Source organism: Mesocricetus auratus, unplaced genomic scaffold (genome assembly GCF_017639785.1).
Source record: "Mesocricetus auratus isolate SY011 unplaced genomic scaffold, BCM_Maur_2.0 Super-Scaffold_100676, whole genome shotgun sequence".
NCBI lineage: Eukaryota > Metazoa > Chordata > Mammalia > Rodentia > Cricetidae > Mesocricetus > Mesocricetus auratus.
This window is the reverse complement of record NW_024429266.1, coordinates 145,833,587-145,852,573: the sequence shown is the minus strand read 5'-3', so window position 1 is coordinate 145,852,573 and position 18,987 is coordinate 145,833,587. Positions and strand designations below refer to the sequence as shown.

General features: G+C 49.2%; 1 protein-coding gene and 1 long non-coding RNA gene across 6 annotated transcripts in view; one reads left to right on the top strand and one right to left on the bottom strand.

Moving 5' to 3' along the window:
• Sfxn5 (sideroflexin 5) overlaps window positions 1-18,987 on the bottom strand; it is a 116,896-nt gene that overhangs the window by 62,409 nt on the left and 35,500 nt on the right. For all 5 annotated transcript variants that reach the window (XM_040737324.1, XM_040737323.1, XM_040737321.1 and 2 more), the window contains exons 4-6: window positions 12,132-12,158; window positions 11,591-11,645; window positions 9,390-9,415 (exon numbers count right to left, since the gene is read on the bottom strand). In XM_040737324.1, the coding sequence (XP_040593258.1) occupies window positions 9,390-9,415; window positions 11,591-11,645; window positions 12,132-12,158 (108 nt within the window). The remainder of the gene's footprint in view (window positions 1-9,389; window positions 9,416-11,590; window positions 11,646-12,131; window positions 12,159-18,987) is intronic.
• Window positions 9,241-12,002, top strand: LOC106021207. The gene is made up of 3 exons (XR_001196537.3): window positions 9,241-9,378; window positions 10,467-10,566; window positions 11,546-12,002. It is a non-coding gene; the product is annotated as an uncharacterized LOC106021207 (long non-coding RNA).

Here is an 18,987-nt window from a genome sequence, read left to right as displayed (position 1 = left end):
TCTGGAGAGGATAAAGATAGAAGACCACAGACACCAAAGAGCCCTCGGGGGCCTGAGGCAGGGGTTCTAGGACCCTGCCCTAGAACCCCTGCCTCTGGTCTCTATGGCCAGGTGGGGCCCAGAGCACATGATGCAGCCTCGTTCCCTATTAGGCAATGCACAGCACCATCTGCACAGTCCCAGGAGCAAGAGCAGGCATTTTATAACTTCCTTTTCTTTTTCAGTCTACATTAAAAATAAATGTTCCCTTCAGCTCTCAGATGTATATCTCTGGTGCAACCTGCCCACATTCCCTCCTGCTGCCCTTTCCAGAACATGGCAGGGGAAGGGAAGGAAGAGAGGGAGAGAAGGAGCCAGTCCACCCGGCTGATGCCAGTGGATCACACCTCTTCCAAGAGGGAAGCGCGGCAGGCATGGCCACACATGGTGGAAAGTGCCCAGAATGCATGGGGACCGGGGAAAGTGGAAGTAGAGGAAACAGGAGCCAACAGCCAGGCTTTCTTCCCGCCCCCACCCTCCCGCGCTGCAGGACCTTGGCCAAATCACACATCCATCTTTGCATTTATAGTTCATGCAGTGGCTGGAGTCCCCTCTACAGCTCCAGCCCTCTGGTGGCTGTCCTCTCTACACATCTGTGGGTACCAGGGGTCATCCAGTCCCAGCATTTGTCCTACTGCGGGCTAGTGATCAACGGGTGCCAGAGCCCAGACTGACCCAAGCAAGTCACCTGAGCTCCTCATACCTGTCTTCAGGCAGGAAATGAAGAAAAGCACGGACGGAATCTGGCTCAGTATCTGTCACATGTTCCTGGATGTCAGGTGGTGGTGTCATTCTTCCTCCAGTCTAGTTCCTCTTTCAGTCTTGCCTGCCCCCCCTTCTGTGAGTCCCACAGCCTGCACCTCACAATTGAGCATCATATTAGAATGTAAATCTTCATGTGAGTACATATGTGTTCATGTGTGTACACATGCATGTAAAGCCTATGGAGGCTGAGAGGAGCAGACCACAGATAGACAGCAAGGATCAGAAGAACCAGCTCTGTCTGAACCTCTTCCAGAGACTGACCCCAGCTAAGCAAGAGTCCCTAAGAATGTGTGTGGAGTGTGGGGTGTCTGAGACACAGCACTGCAGCCTTCACGAACTGTCTAGGGACATCACATGCAGAAGAAGCTGCTGTGGGCACTGTGATCAGCCTTGCATCGCCATCTTCATGCTATGGGCTCCCAAGCAACCGTGCCCAGCACCCCGCCCACCTAGGCTCTGGAGACTGGAGTTTGTGCCACTCTAAGGACAGAATAAGGAATGGGGTCAGTAGCTCCCACCCGGAAAATGGTTCAAGAGAAAATTCACTCCTCATTCCATCTCTCTTCCGGTGTCCTAACTGCTGTAGACAGACAAGCTTTTTTTTAGATTTATTTGCATTTGTATTTATGTGTGTATGTGTGGGCACGTGCACAGGAGTGCAAGTACCCACAGAGGCAGGATGAAGGGTTTAGATTCCCTGGAGGTGGAACAGTTGTGAGCTGCCCGATGTGGGTGCTAGGAACTGAACTCAGGTCTTCTGGAAGAGCAGCCAGTGCTGTTAGACTCTGAGTAATCTCTTGAGCCCAAACAGCACCTCAAACATCCCAGCCTTCTGGCCAGGAGTGGTACTGAGCTGCTGAAGGGGGTGAGGGCGTTACCTGAGCTGCTGAAGTGGGGGGGTGAGGGTGGGGGGTGAATGTTACCTGAGCTGCGCCTTGCCACTTTCCACATCACTCGAAGTTGATGGAAAGACTTTGTACAGAACCCATAACAAGTTCTTGAGCTACATGAGACTGTATCTCAAAACAAAACAAAACAAAGCAACATATATATGTGCTGGAGAGATGGCTCAATGGTGAAACCACTTTTTCTTGCAGTAAAACCTGGCTTCAGTTCCCAGCACCTACATGGTGACTCACAACTGTCTGTATCTCCAGTTATAAGGGGTCTGATCCATTCTTCTGACTCCCATGCACCCTGCAAGCACATACATGCAGGTAAAACACACACAAAAATAGAAATGAACAAATCTTTTTTTTTTTTTTTGGTTTTTTCAAGACAGGGTTTCTCTATGGCTTTGGAGGCTGTCCTGGAACTAGCTCTTGTAGACCAGGCTGGCCTCGAACTCACAGAGATCCACCTGCCTCTGCCTCCCAAATGCTGGGATTAAAGGCGTGCGCCACCAACGCCCGGCGAACAAATCTTTTTAAAAATATTTATTATATATACAGTGTTCAGTCTACATATATGTGTGCACACAAGAAGAGGGCACCAGATCTCATTACATATGGTTGTGAGCCACCATGTGGTTGCTGGGAATTGAACTCAGGACCTCTGGGAGAGCAGCTGGTGTTCTTAAACTCTGAGCCATCTCTCCAACCCTGAAGTAAACAAATCTAAAGGGCGCACTGGGAGATGGCTCTGTTAGTAAATGGTTTGTTGCACAAGCGTGGGGACCTATGCTGATCCCCAGCACTCACATAAAAAGATGAATGCAGCAGCATGTAATCCCATCATTGAGGAGGAGGAGGAGACAGGAGGAGTCTGGGGGCTAGCTGGCCAGCCCGTCTAGACAATTGGTTAGCTCCAGGTTCAGGGAGAGACACTGTCTCAAACAGTAAGGTCGAAAGCAATTAAGGAAGACATCTGATGTTGATCTCTGGCTTCCAACCACAAATCTGTATGCCAACATGTACATGTGTGTGCACACATGGCAGGTGAAACATATGTTGAGTTTCACCACAAGGTACCACCAAATTATCTCAATTGACAAGAAAAGGACAGGAATAACTGTCCCCTTAGCCTCTACTCTGCTGCCACTTAGCTCAGCCCCCGTCTCCATCCCCCAGGTCTCCACTCAGATCGAGGTTCAGCTCCTTTGCAGGCTCTCAACACCCTCCCCTTCCTCCTCACATTCACCTCGGCTCTCTCCAGGGTTATGGTCTATTTCCCCAGGACTGCTCTCAGCTTTGCAGGTGAGAAGCCAGAGGGAGTCCTCAGCCCTCGCTGGCGGGCACCTCCCTTTTTGATACCTCCCCTTCCTTACCACTCCTGCCGCGCCTCCTCCCCCTCCTTCTCCCTGCCTCCTCCTCAACAGCTGTCTCTCACAGGCCGGCCACAGCTGGGGAATCCAACAATCTGCTAGTTTTTTTGTTTTCCCTTGTGCTTTGCCTCCATCTTCTGATTTATATGGCTAATGATCTGAATGAAAAGTAACACTGTGGTGTATCAGGGATGTCACTGCTATGTAAAGGATGCAGCCATCCCAAGAAGTACCTTCTGTCAAGACTGTGTCTAACCTGGGCTGGTGGTAGCTTTAACTGGGCTGACACCTCTTGCATGGTATGGATGGGGTCAAAATGACTGTTACTTGGTGACACTGCAGCTGGGCAGGGGGAAACTAGAATTGGGATTAGGATATTGGAGAAAGCAGTTTGGGGTAAGGAGGACTCGGGATGCCAGGAAAGCCCTGGCACATGAACAAACCTGAACATAAAGCAGACCTTTGCCTCCCTCACACAATGTACATGCGGTGACCTCCGGACTACCTTCTGAGTCTTGGAGTGTCTATACTCACGAGAGCATCCGGAGCAGACAGAAAAGGCTCAGATTGTGTAACTCAAGCCTAGATGTCCCACCAAAGTCAGAATCTGTGGCCAGAAAGGTAGCTGAGTTGGCATAGTGCTTGTCTAATATACGCAAAGCTCTAGTTTCCACGCCCAGAAACCAGGTGCAATGGTGCATACCTGTAGTCCTAGCACCTGGGAGGTGGAGCAGGAGAATCAGGGGCTCAAGACTGCCCAGTTATTTAGTGAGCTTAGGACAGGCTCAGTTATTTCTGAGACGTTGTCTCATAGACAGACAGACAGATAAGGCATCAGACTCACTGACCAGTGTCCCTCATCCTCCTGAGATTTGAAAGTTCCAGACTTGATGGGAACACAGAGCTGAGGAGGGAGGTGCAAATATACCCAGGGAGCCTTGGGCCCGTGAAGGACAGAGCTCCTGGCATGTGAGGCATGCAGGGCACAAGCAGAGGAGTTGAACAGACCCCGGGACAGGGAGCCTTGCCCCTTCCACTATGGGCTCACAGGAAGGACTGTTCCATACTACAGTGGGAAGCTGTGGAAAGAGCTATTGACTACAGGACGCACCCCCACAGTGGGAGCTTCTCAGAGGACCTTGAAACAATGGGTCCTGGGCCACAGCAGCCGCAGAAGTGGCCTGGGCACACTGCTTAGCATCCGTGCTTCTGTATAAATTGGGATCTTTTTGCCACACACTAAAGTGGGGGAAAGTTCCCATCTTTAAATGTTAAGCTTAAAATAAGCCCCGACATGGGTGCCAGTGGATCTGTGAAATCTGCTGACTAAACTGGCACCAGTGCTTGTGAGAGAACCAGCTCGTCCCTCTGGAGCCCCTGGGGTAGGGAGTGAGGTTATTCTCAGGGTAAGCAGGAGGGCATGGGGTCGAGCAGGGATGCTCATGCAGGCAGGAGGCTGCTTGGATGTGGCAGCTGAAAGCTTCTGGGTTGAGGTACCTGCCAGCCTTCCTCGCCCCTTCCCTTCCTCACTCAGGGGCCCAGTTCCTAGCACATTCGCTGGCACCCTCGTTTCTATTTCGGTAAGCGTTTTCAGTGGCTTCTGCATGCGTAGTTCTTATTCACTCTGACCAGGGGCTTCAGGAAGGTGTGGACTGGAACCTTCCAGACCCTTAGGACCAGTCATGAATGAATGTTCAGGGCAGTGGAGGGGCTACTGTGGCTCCTTCCATACAAGGTTAGGGTTTGATTTGGTGGTGGTGGGAGTCAAGAGCGGGAGCTGGGAGTTGCCATGTCCAGGCACAGGAACAGAAGCCACGGGTTCTCCACATCCATGGGCTCAGCTGGAGAGCCACCTCGGGCCCAATGCTCTGAACCTTGGAACATGGCTACGTGGGGCTCAGAAGAAGGTCCGCTGCTAGGCTGTCTCCTGGGACATCATGTCCCAAGCCATGCTTCCTGTTTGCCTCAGTGGAGAGATCACTGCTGCTGAGGCGACCTGTCTCCACACTGTGTGCTAACTCACAGTCTCTGAGGACTGGCCTACACTGCACATCTGCTTTCACAGAGCACAGCCCACAGCAAGGGAGATCAGCGTCCCAAGTTTGGACACCAACAAGGCTGCAGTTCCCTGCAACAACGGGTTTGTCTGGGGCATGCGGGAGCACTATAGGAATAAGGACAGAGCTGCAAGCCCACTCTCCAGCACACAGCAGGCTGAGGCAGGAAGATCACCAACTCAACACCAGACTGCACTATAATGTGAAACCCCATCTCAAAACAAGCACAAAACAGAACTTCGTTAACTTTGTTGATTTGTCCTGGCTGAGGGCAGCCACTGACTCTGCAAGAATCCACCTGGTCATTCAATGGGTCATGAGCCCATGTCTACTCATGAGTGACCAGCTCAGATACCCAGGCCTCTGGTTTGTAATATTGCCAAATAATGATTAATGTAAATGTTTATAAAAATTATTATGTCAGGGCTCATGAGATGGCTCAGTCAGTAAAGTACTCACCTTGCAAGCATGAGGACCTGGGTTCAAACTCCCCCCCCCAGGACCCACTTTAAAAAGTGAGGTATGGGGTGTGGTGATACATGTTTACCTCAGCACAGGGGAAGTGTCTCACTGGCCAGCCTAGACTGCTTGGTGAGTTCCAGGCCAGTGAAAGACCCGGTGTCAAAAAGAAGATGGATGATGCATGAGGAACAACACCTGAGGTTGTCTTCTGACCTTATACACGGCAACCACACACTCACACACACACACACTGCAACCACACACACACACACACACACACCACACACACACAGACACACACACCACACACACACAACCACACACACACTCACACACACACACACCGCAACCACACACACAACCACACACACACTCACACACACACTCACACCCCAAGACACGTGTGCAAACACAAAAATGACTGTGACAGACTCTTGCATGCCTATTTATGAACTGTTCAACCCTTCTTTCTCATTCATAAAAATCTCTGTATGACTGAGAGTCAACTATATAGCAGCTAAATTCCCCATGAAATGCCACGGTTGTATGGGACTCCCACGAAAACTCCTCAAAGATAGATGACTCAGTTGGGAGATAATTCACTAGTATCTTCTTTGTCCTCTCTGAAATGTGCATATGACTAGATTCCAGCAGCTGTCATGTGGGCTGTGAGGTGACATGTACAACAGAAACTAGCAGTGAGAATGAACGACGAAAAACGAAGACTGGGTTCCTGATGGCCTTGGGCAATTCTACCCACATCCAAACTTCCTTGACATTTGAGAGAAATAACGTGTAAGTCACTGCAACTCTGTCACACGCAGATGACCTACACATAACTGATAAGCTATGCTACAAAGAGAACCACAAATTCTACATGACAGACTTATAACGGTCATGTTCTCTGAGTAAGGTTAAGTGATAATAACAACAAATAATACTTTTCTAAAAGGGACCACTTCATCTCAACCAATGAGCTGGGAAGATGGCTCAACAATAAGGAGTAACTGCTGTTCTTGCAGAGGACCTGAGTTCAGTTCCCAGCACCCACATCAGAGAGCTCACAAACTCCCATAACTCCAGCTCCAGGGGACCCTATGCCCTCTTCTTTTTGAGAAGTGACCTGACCATGTTGACCTGACTGGTCTCAAACTGCACAGCTCAAGTGATCCCCCTGCCTCAGCCTTCAGTGGAGCTCTAAATCTAAGCACAAGCCAGGGAATCTGACTCCAAAAGAATAACTGTACATGATAATTTGCATATACGCACATGGTTAAAGTCTGAAGCTAAGCCAAACTTCAAGCAGATGTAACTTCTGGGGAAAGGACTTGAGCTTCTGTTTGCATTGTTTGAATTCAAAGCTAATAAGACAGGGATGTACTGTTTATATAAGTATTCAATATTTTATCTTTAAATGTTAATTGCTTTTAGTCATAGTCTCATGTATCTTAGGGTTTTGAACGAACTCTGTGTTGCTGAAGCTGGCCCTGAACTCCTGATTCTTGCGTCCCCATCTCCAAAATTCTGGGATTACAGGCATGTGCTAGCATTAAAATATTCTTTATAAAAAAAACTCTTGGTGGTATTTTTGAATCCCAAAGAACATATTCATATTACTTGTATAAAATATACATTTTTTTTCTTTTAATCCCAGAGATATTTTTGAACTCCAAAGATAAGAGAAAAATATATCAAATGATTTCCCCAAGAAATGGAAAAATTTACTTACAAAAGAAAACACATTTGAGCCAAATATTGTTCATGCCTGAAAGGGGGAAAAAAAAAGACATTGCCTGCAAAGCAAAGATGCAGACAGTGGATGATCCACAAGCTCCAAATGTTACTCAAAAGAGCATTCTAGCCAAACACAAAGCCTACACAACCATGATGCTGAGACAATTGTTGATAAGACTCTAAATCATTTCCAAAAAAAATGGCAGGCGTATACAAGCAAAGACTAGAGGAAGAGCCAGGTTTGGTAGCACAGGACCACAGTCTTAATGCTCAGGAGGCTGAGACAGCCTTGGGAGTTTGAGGCCAGCCTGGGCTACGTAGTTGAACTCATGTCAACAAAAAGACAATGCCCCAAAACGCCAATAGATCTCTCTGTGTTTAGGAACACCCTGAGGCAGGCTTCTTAGCCTTGCCCAGCAGACAAAAGGGCAGAGTTTGTCTTTTCCACCTTTGTGTCTCCAACCTTATTCAGAGTCCTTTATGAAACAAGTGTTAGGGGAATGCACTCTTAGAAAGTTCCCTTTCCTGAGAGTCTCCCCTGGTGAGCCTCTGAACACTGTAATAATAGTTACTCAATTGAAAAAAAATAGGGCAAAATGGTATGCTAAGCCCTGTCCTAGTCAGGTGGGGACACACACACACACACACACACACACACACACACACACACACACACACACACAGATGACACAGCACAGGATAGGGGCACTATTTGATTCTTGATATTTATAATGTGCATCTATATAGAATGTATAACATTTGTGCTATGAAATAATGTGAGTGAATGGTCATCACCAAAATTAGAGGAGGGTCCCCTTCCAAAGGACCCATTAAAACCCAGTGAAAACAATTGCTTCTATATAAACCAGGAATAAAATGGAAAAATTAACCAAGTATAATTAACAAGCCAGAAGAGAAAACGGAAAGCCGGGCTTAGAAAGGGTAGGATATAGCTTGGTTCCAACTGCAGGGTCACACAAGGCAAGTATGGTGGTGCACATTTGTAATCCCAGGACTCAGGAGGTGGAGGCAGGAGGATCAGGCCATGCAGAGAAAGTGTCTCAAAAAACAAAACAAAGCAAAACCCCCAAGGACTGTGGATGGGCTCAGCGCTAAAGAACTTCTTTAGCCAGCACAAGGCCTTAGGTCTGATTGAGAGCATTAGGAGGAAAGTTGAATAAAAAATGAATATAGGGGGAAACAAACAATTTTTGAAGTTTTCAAAGCACACCCAAGTCTAGGGGATAAGATGATGTGCACGCTTTGTGGGCGCTCTTCACTTCCTCAGAGGACTGTGGAACGTTACAGCCTTCTCAGAGGACTGTGGAACGTTACAGCCTTCTCAGAGGACTGTGGAACGTTACAGCCTTCTCAGAGGACTGTGGAACGTTACAGCCTTCTCAGAGGACTGTGGAACGTTACAGCCTTCTCCGTAAGGGCCAACGGGAATGGTGGCACTGCTTTCCTGCTGGGTTCCACCCTTCTCCACCCAGAGCGAAAGGGACAGTGACTCCTGCTTGTCATTCCCAGGGCTGTTCTCACACATACACAGAACATACACCCATACACTATATATACTATCACTTTGCACATTTTTAAACATGATATAAATGACATCAGCGAGTATTACTACTGTGCTACTATTTTCTCATTCAGCACTGTTTTTCAGACTTAATCCATATTCATAACACAGAATACTTAACACAGGAAAGAAATCATGAGCAGGGCTAAACCCGACTCCAAAACCAAACAAAAAGAACACCAGAAACCCTTTCTGAATTAATTTGCAACTTCAATTTCCACAAGGTGCCCTTGTCTTCCCGCTTCCCCGGTTCCTTTGGAAGACTTCCAGTCTCCAGGGAGGGTCCGAGCCACTTCCCCACCCCCGGGTGGGTGCAGCTCCTGGTGGAGTGCTGTAGAGCCCAGGGAGGACGGATGTGCAAGCCCTGTCTCCAGCAATGCCCACCAGCACAGAAACTAGATCTCTGCCTCGAGTTTATGAGCAGTGGTGCCGTTAGACATTCGAAGCTTCATTTTGGAAAAGAAAACCCTTTGCAGGTAAGACTTACAATTGGCGTCCCAAAAGGAATGTAACCTGTAGGGGTGGGGGGAGAGAAAAAGTCAGGTCCCATGAACCTTCTGGGTCTCATGAGATGCCCAGAAGCCTCTGGGGCTTGCTCTGCTCCGTGGTCCTGGTGAAGAAGTCCAGGACAATCACAGAAAGAGACCACAGCCCTCCCTCAACTCAGCTTTCCCCATAGCAAAGGGCTCACCACCCCTCAAACTCCGCCCCCTCTCCATTCCCCAGCTGCCAGACAATCCCAGCTCCCTCCAGAATCCAAGAGCTGGCCTGCTGACAGAATAAGCTACTGCTGGTCACCAGTGGTCCTCTGAGCCTTTTCTTCCCTGAGACACAGTACCCCATCCCTATGTTTTTTTTTTCTAAGAAACAAGCATCTTCCTTCTTCCTTTAGCCTTTTTTTACTTTTTCTAATGCACAACCATTCCTGGGAATGGAATTCCCGCCTGAGACGGGCATGTGTTAGATGCTAGAGCATTTAAAAGCTCTAGTGTTCTGGCTAGCCAGCCTCGGAGAGCAGGAGAGCACTGGGTGAGGTTCAGCCAGGTCCTGGCCTGTGTGCAAGGCCCCCTCACTGCTGTCAGTGAGCAGCCTCCTTAGCCTCTGGATTACAGTAGACAGTCAGCTATGGCCAGGCACCAGGGAACCATACTTATGAGTGGCATGGAGAACCCAGGTTCACATCCTGAGCAAACACAGCTTTATGTGCCGGTGCCATGGCTCTCCTGCGCCTCCCTCTGGGGACAGGGCCAAGTTTGGGGGGGTAGGATAAGGGGGCTGAAAGGAATGCCTGCCTCAGAAAGGTCCAGAATTATAAAAGAAGGCAAGCTGGAGCAAGAGCCTGCTCTGCCCAGTAGAGGGCAGTGTGCAGCTCCAACTCTGGGCCCTATATGCTCAGAGCCTTTGCTGCCTAGGTCTTCACAGAAAAGCCAGGGCTCCTAGGTGCCAGTGCCCCAGTTTACAAAATGTCATCATGCAACCACAAGATGGCTGAGTCTCTAAGAAGTAAGGCTTTCTGAGGCAGGGAGGGTAGGTATCCTTATCTGACTGAGGTCTCCTTTTCCAGCCCGGTGGAGGCCTTTCCAAGGCAGCGGACAGCAGCCATCTACAACATTCTCATGAATCAGTGGGTGACAATGGCCAGGAAGAGATGGTAGCACATTGGTGTGAGTATATCCCTCTGCAGATACTTGGGGCAAAATCCGTAACCTCAGACCAGGGGAAGGGCCCCCATCTCAGCCTAAACAATTGTACTCTGAGCCTCAAGTGTGAAACACACAAAATAGCCCTCTAGGAACTACCAGACTGGGACTTCTTAGGAGTAGAAACTCACAACCCCTGTGCACACGGGCTCTACAGAACAGGAACCCTTCCTTGTCTGGATACACAAGGATCGTGAGTACACACTTCACGCTGTCCAGAAGGGAAGGGTATTTAATATTTAACAACGTCTGAGGACAGTGAATCAGTCTAGATGCTACAGCTAGAATAGGGAGCAGATAGTAAGAAAACATGCATTGCATGGGGTCATGTGGGACTTGAATAAGCCAGGGCTTGCCCAAAACAGGAGACATGAGGCTGCTATTAGGAAGGGGTTTGTGAATAAGTGCAGAGGCCACAGTGCCACCACGGCCACACGGGTGGGAAGGGAGACAGGTGTGAGCCTGGTCAGTGTCTAACAGGGCTGAGCTGATGTGAACATGTGGACAAGACTGTGGCTGTATGGGTGACAGGCCGTGCCCTTCTCTGGTGCTGTGCTGTGACTACCACCTCCAAACTGAAATATTCACTTCTGGAGGAAGGGGGGCTCAGAAGATGTGGGTACTTGCAAAAGGCTCGGGATGCTCGTACTGTAACAAGACACCTGAGGCCCTCTCTGAGGCTACAGAAGCAGCAGACACTTGCTGGGGCGACTCTTAGGTGGTGCTGCCTGCAAGGTGGACAGGGAGTGCCAGGGATTCTGATGTCCTGAGTTGCCACCTGTGCTGGGATGGGGTTTTTGTTCCTGCCTGAGAGCCAGCAATTCTCCTTTAAGTAACCCTAATAAAACTTGGTGGTTCACCAAGAGATTTGAGTGCACTGTTTCTTTGGAATGCTCTCAGCACCCTTTCTGGGGTGAATACATGGTTCTTCATGTTTTCCCAGGAAAAGTCCAGCACCCCAAGCAGGACAGAACCAGAAGGAGCTCACCTGACATTCTGAAAGGCATGAAGATCTTCTCATTGGTGTCCGGGTGTAGGATAGCCTGATGGTGGGGAGAGGATGGGAGAGAAACAAGCAGAGGATTAAGGATGAGGACAAGGACAGCTTCCCCAAGAAGACCCTCCCACCAGTGGCTCCGTGTTGCCTCTGGACAGGTGGCTTTCATCACTTCTCAGGATAAAGGAAAACCCAAACGTGAGTCATGGTCAGTGTCCGCCCCCTGGCCCATCCTCCAGGCCCATGGGGGCCAACACTGTGCCCACCTGGAAGTCTCCTTGCCCTCGCCTGGCACACAGCAGACACAGAATCAGACCTGGTGATCAGAACCCAGTCTTTTCTCAAAACTCCCAGAGTTCCTGGGGTGAGGCCATTCAGGCCAGAATGGGGTGCTGGGAGGAAGGAGGGGGTGGGGAGAGGCTGGGTACCCATTAGTCATGGAATTAGGACTTCTGCTAGACCCCTGAGACAGGGAGAGGAGGGGTCCAGGAAAGTACCGAGAAGGGAAAAAAAGAACCCCGAGCTAGATTACCTGTTTGATTTTCTGTGCACCCCAGAGCTGGAAGAGAGAGAGAAACAAGAAGTTTCAGTTCTCTGGGTCATGTTTTATTTTATTTATTTTTTTTGTTTTAAGATTTATTTTTGTTTATGGGTAGATATAAATGCTGTCTGTGTAGAGTATATGCCACACGTGTGTAGCCTGCACAGGTTGGAAGGGGACTTCAGATCCCCTGGAGCTGGAGTTACACACAGCTGTGAGCCGCTCAGTGTGGGAGCCGGGAACCGAACCCAAGTCCTCGGGGAAAGCAGCCAGTGCTCTAACCACTGAGACACCACTCCAGCCCCCAGCTTGTTTATTTTTGAGACAGGATATCCTGTAGCCCAACCTGGCCTCAACCTCAATGTGCAATGGCAATGACCCTGAACTCTTGCTCCTTCTGGAGCCTCCACCTCACTCAGATGAAGGTGGCCTATGCGTCAGTTGAAGGTACTGGGGACAGAACTCGGGGCTTTGAGTACGCTAGGCAAGCAAACTACCAGCAGGGCTACATTCATAGCCCACTTCTTTGTTTTGTTTTCCTTTTTTTTGCCAAATTCAAATTTTTAATTAGCACATCTTCATGACGACATTTTTGTGCATATATGTCAGTGTACCTGGCCGGCACTGTGCTTTCTAGCCAAGGGAATTTTGAGACAAGGTTTCCTGTAGCACAGGGTGTCCTTGAATACCTTCTCTCCCTGTCTCTACTTCCCGAGGGCTGGACCATGATAACACATGCTTTTTGAGTCAAGAAAACATGACAAATGAACATCAGCATTGGATAAAACAGTGGCCTGTGCAAAGGTATGTGAGCTGGGCGCCAGCGGCTCAGGATGTAGAGACAGGAGGATCTGGTTCAAAGCCAGCCTGGGATACTTGAGACCCTGTTTCAAACTGACGTTTGAAATATCTAAGTGAAAAACTCCTTCCTCAGTGAGCCTAGATACGTACACATGCAGAAATAATTCGGAGGAAATGAGACAACTTGGGGACCGAAGAGAGCTTGGAAATCTCTGAAGTTATCTTTAGAGAGAGACACAGGTTGGTGCAAGGAAAAGAGGAGGGTACAAACCCTTACTCTACCACTTCTTGGATGGAAAGCTAGTCTGTCTGCCTTTTCCCCTTTCTTTCTTCATCTTTTCTTCTCTCCATTCAACCTTCCTTTTAAAACATATTATGTGTGTATGTGTACATGGGAGGGGTTGTATGCGTGTATGAGTGCAGGTGAATACAGAAGCCAGAAGAGGGCGCCAGATCCCTTGGCATTGGCATTATAAGATATTGTGAGCTTCCCAGTGTGGGTGCTGAGAATCATACTCAGGTCTTCTGTAAGGGTGCACTGTTAACTGCTGAGTCATCATTCCAGCCCCATGCTTTGTTTTGCCTTTTAAGACAGTCTGATATATCCCAGGCTGCTCTCAAACTCTCTATGTAGAGTAACCTTGAAATCCTGATCCTCCTGCCTCCACCTTCTGGGCACATAGCTGGAAAGAACTCTACCAACTAGGTGAGCTACACCCCCAACACACAGGGGTGTGAATAGGCAGAGGCAATGTCAGGTGTCTTCAATCTCTCTCTTTCTATCTGCTGGACTGACTGGTCAGTGAGCTCCACTAATCCTCTTATCTCTGCATCTCCACCATCTGATTCAAGACCCATGCCACCCTCAATGCTGGCTTTTGCATGGGTGCTAGGGATTCAGTTCAGGTCCTTATGCTTACATGACAAGCACTTTACTGAATGAGCATCTCCCAAGCCCCCAAAACCTCTTTATCTATTCTTTATTCTTTTTATGCTTCTAGAATTCTGTATCTGTTCACATATCACCTTTTCAAAATTAATTGATATACATATACATGCATATACCTATATATGTATATATGTACATACATTTCAAAGGTAGGGCTGGCTGTAAAGAGGAAGACCACATACTCAGCATGCTCAAGACCCTGGACTCACACTGTAGATTAATCAATTAGGTAATTAATGTAATAAAGGCAACCAATGAAAAAAGAGAAATAATGTGCATTTAAATATTTTCACGAGCCAGGTTTAGTTGCACACACCTTTAATCACTGAAGGGCTCTCTAACAGACCTGAGCATGGCAGACACAGACCCAAGCAGGCACCAACATGGCACCAACAGGTGTTGCCCTTTACCCTTCTCTCTCTCTTGCAAAAACCATTAGGTTGCATTCCTAAAGTCAGCCCTCAAGGTTCACTCCCTTATTTGGCCACTGACTCATTCCTGAGACAAAACTCCAAGGTCCAACAATCAAAATTCATTGACTATACTGGCTAACCTGTCTAATAAGTACTTACCAACACACCCTAACACAGACTTTTCTCCTTAAACACCCACTCCTGAAAAAAAGAAAAATAAAACTCCTGCTGCTGCTTGCTGTCTGCTTTTGCCCAATCCAGAGGTACCCCATCCCCTCCCCCAACCTTCACCCTGCTTGCCCCTGGGGTAATAAATCTCCATTGTACTGAGAACTTGGTGTCTGTACCAACTCCCAGGGCCAGGGGCCGCCCTCCCTGCAATCACAATACTCAGGAGGCACTTTGGCCCTGACTTAGCCACCATCTTGCCTTGTACCCCTGGTTAAATTGCCACCTACCTTTGGCCTGTACACTTTTTTTTTAAGTCAAAGCACACATGTAACCCCAGCACTCAGGAGACTGAGGCAGGAGGAGCCCGATTCCAGCCATCCTACAGTATGGCACGTTCTGGGTCAGCCTGGGCTACATGGAGAACAACTGTCTCAACAAATCAAAAACGAATAAATAAAAATGTAACCAGAGCTGGCCATGGGGGCATATGCCTACAAAACCCCTAAATTCTGGAGACAGAGAAAAGAGGACCAGGAGTTGGAGATCATCCCAGCTCCATTGTAAATGTGAGGCCATCCTGGGCTACAACCCTGTCTCAAATAACAGAAGCAACAACTGGTCAGAAGAGGAAGGAGGTGAAATCCGTGCCTCTTCCGGTCCTGTCTACCTCACCAACTCAAAAGCACAGGTTAAGGACACTGGCTACAGCTCTGGCTGGGCTTCCCCCACGACCTACTGGACCCATGAACTAAATGCTGGATTCAGAAGAGACAGTAGATGCTGCCCACGGGGGAAAGCTGCAGTTCCACAAGCCACTCGTGCAAGCAGATCACGGAGAACAACCATCCTGGGACACACAACCTCACATGGAAGGCCAGCTGAGCCACGGTGGCTGGCCACCCACGTGGAGAGCCCAGCAGCGCACAGAGGCACCCTCACTCTGAACTGCACTCCCAGGGGTAGCGCTGACCTTTGTACTCAGCCCGGCACCCTCTGAGCCTCTGGCTGAACATGGCACTGGGCAGCCCTGACCCCGTGGGACTGATTGGCTTTAGTAACGGTCCTGCATGGATCTGAGAGTTGAGACTCTGTTTGGCTCACTTGGAGAACAGGGAGGGACAAAGGGCAGTGTAGGGAAGCCATCTGGGTGGCTGTTACAACACAGAGATTTACTGATTTCAGAAGTGGCCAGTGTCTGAGATGAACTTGCCTCAGTCTCCAAGTGGAGACCAAAGGAGGGGTGGGCTGGGGTCCCACATGCTGCTAGGAGACAGGACACACCCCAGCACCCAGAGGGAGAACAATGGCCCCACCCCCAGTCTGGCTGGCTTACTTCCCCCCTGTCTCCTAGCAAGCTGCTTCTCTAAACCTCCTAAGGCAGCAAAGACAGAGCCTATTTAAAACAACCTCCAGAAGGTAATTAAACAGAGCCTGAAGGGGACCCTTCTGTACGGGAAGGATGCCTCCTTTCAACAAACAAAAAACTTCCTAATTGATCATTTGGGCCCATTGTATTATAGCACACCATTAATTGCATCGCCATGGTAACTCCCAGGTACCATGTTCCTATACCCGCCCATGTGGGGTGAAGGGAGCCCCCCAATTCCACACATACAAGAATGAAGAGGGATGTTCTTTCTGCTTCTGCGGTAGCTGTGGCTTCATTACACATAAACCTTCTCTCTGAAAATAGAGGTCAGGCCCCACAGAGGAATGCAAAATCTCCCATTGGCTTACTAGGAGATGTGGGGTGATTTACTTAATCTTTCTGAGCCCCCAATACCTCTTCTGCAATATGAAGACAGGGATATTTACTTTCATGTTTATTGTAAAATTATTTACTTAGCGAGCACCTACTACCTATTAAGCACTAAAAACATCTCAGTGTAAAACAATAAGGTAGCTCAGTGGGTAGAACGCTCTCTTAGCATGCTTGAAGTCCTGGTTTCCATGTCAGCATCACATAAACCAGGCATGGTGGTACATGCCTATAATCCCAGCACTCTGGAGGTGGAGCAGAAGTTCAAAGTCATCCTCAGCTATATACTGAGTTTAAAGCCAGCCTGGAACACATGAGACCTGCAACATAACCATTTCCTCCGAACTCATAAGACTCAAGAGGTAAACAAAAAGTCACACATCTGGGAAAGCAGACACTTGGAAGGTTCTGGAAGGTGTTTCCCAAGGGTTATGGAAACAATGTAACTGCTTGGGGAAGAGGTTGACCAACCAGGCTGAGAGAGACTCTAGACCATGGAGCTCCGGCAAGTCATGCATCATTCATCGGTGTGGCAATCACTTACCAAGGCAACGTATGTGGAGAAGCTGTCAGCTCTCCATGAGCTGGAGAGCAAGCCAGGCTATAGAAGCAAACCACCTGGGATGGCTTAGATGACTAAGAGCACACACTAGGTATCCAGGCAGCTCAGGACATCAGTGACAGTGCCAGTGTCAGGACCCACATACCTGCCAAAAGACCTTGGAGCAGACAGATTACAGGAGCAGAGATCAAGACTACTGTCTACTCCAAGTCCAAGAACTCTCGAGCTCTTCGGACGCTCCAGACATGCTTGAGCAGGGCCCTCCCTGAGCTAGAACCTGGAGCTCTCCTTAATTTCACACTGCTGTGGAGATGACATGTCATCTCTGTCCCCTCTATTCCCCAGTCTGTGACTTTGATGACTGAGGCCCAAGGGAGGAAACATGTGACAGCCATCACACAGCCTGGTTTTTCAGGCTCTGCAGAGGGGGCTGCTGCTCCTGGGGACCAGAGTGGCAGGCTCACACCTAGAGTAGCATGCCACCCAGTCACCAGATGGACCCACCAGGCACTACCACTGCCAGCCAGAACGCAGCAGCACAGAAAGCAGCTAAATGCCAAGCTCCAGGCCCTCCCCCCACTCCCAGGAGGCCCATAGGGGCTTTGGGGACAGAAAACAAAGCAGGCTGAAAAACAGGACAGCAGCTCTCAGCTGTCTGAGGGAGCAAGGAGAATAATGGAGCCTCTATCCCCAAACTCTGGGAGCTGAGAGAGGTCCCAAGAGGCCCAGCTCAGTGGGAACGGGGCATAAGGGTGCTCAGATAGGTAACAGGCAGAGTCAGGAGGTGGTCTTACTTCTGACAGGCAAAAGGACACGGGAAGTGTGAGGGCTCCTTCAGGCCAGAGGGCTGGAGGTCCAAGTCTCCCAAGCAGACCCAAGGCCAGACAGAAATGCCATCACTGGGGAACAGAACTACACACAGCCTGCCTCCCTGCCCAGGGCTGGAGGGCAAATACCTCAGACAGACAGAACCGCTTGACTGCCTAGAGTTCTTGTCTCATCACTCCCTCAGGGCCCTGCATGGGCATTTGGCCAAGATTCTGAGGTCACTCTGCCATGCTCGCACATCTCCTTAGGTGCTTCCTCCCTGGACCTTCAGCACAGTGTGTCTCTTTGTCTGGGCCAATCCCACCACAAATTTGCCTAGCCCGCTCCTTTCTCATCCTTGCCTGGCCCCCTCCCACCCCAGCCCCTCCTCGATAGCTGGTTTCTCATCAGCCAGTCTCTTCCTGGCATGGTATTGCGGCTTATACCTTTAATCTCAGCACTTCAGTGGCAGAGGTGGGAGGAGCTTCCTGAGTTGAGGGCCAGCCTGATCTACATAATGTGTTCCAGGACAGCCAGGACTACACAGAGATACCCTGTCTCAAAACACCAAGAAACAAAGGAAGGAAAGGAGGGAGGGAGGGAGGGAGGGAGGGAGGGAGGGAGGGAGGGAGGGAGGGAGGGAGGGAGGGAGGGAGGGAGGCTCTCTAGCTGCCCTGAGACTGAACAGCCGCTGGTCCCCACACTAACAGTGCTCTTCACTGTCACTGCCTGGGGTGGGGTGTCCCGTGTCCTGCCACCCTGCTTCGTCCTTGCTCTCTGTCCTGTAGTGATGGAATGGAAGGGGAAGGAGAGACGAGGAAACCTGAGAATGAGGATGTAGTTCAGTGGTGAGCACTGGCCTAGCACACAGCAGGCCCTGGTTCAGTCCCTAGGATGTAGGAAGAGAGGGAAGAAGGAAACCCGAGTGGCAGTTTAAGATGTCCAACATGTGGGACTTGGGAGATGGCTCTTGGTGAAGTGTCCACCATGCAAACGTGAACACCTGAAATTGAATCCCCAACACCTGTGGAAAAAGCCTGATGTGACAGTGTACACTTGTAAACCCGGTGATGTGAGGGGAAGAGATCAGTGGATCCTTGCAGAGCAATGGCCAAGCATCATAGCCAAACCAATGATCCACAGCTTCTCAAAAATTAAATATAAATATAGTGAGTGATCGAGGAAAGACACCCTCTGTCTTCTACACACTACTGCACACATGTGCACCTGCACACGCACATGTGCACGCTGACAAGTACATACTGAGGACACATGACACACAAAATACAGCTAATATCTGAAGTCTGGGAGTTCCAGAATGATAATAAATGATCAAAAAATACAGAGTAGCTGAATATGGTGACTCACTCCTCTAATCCCAGCAG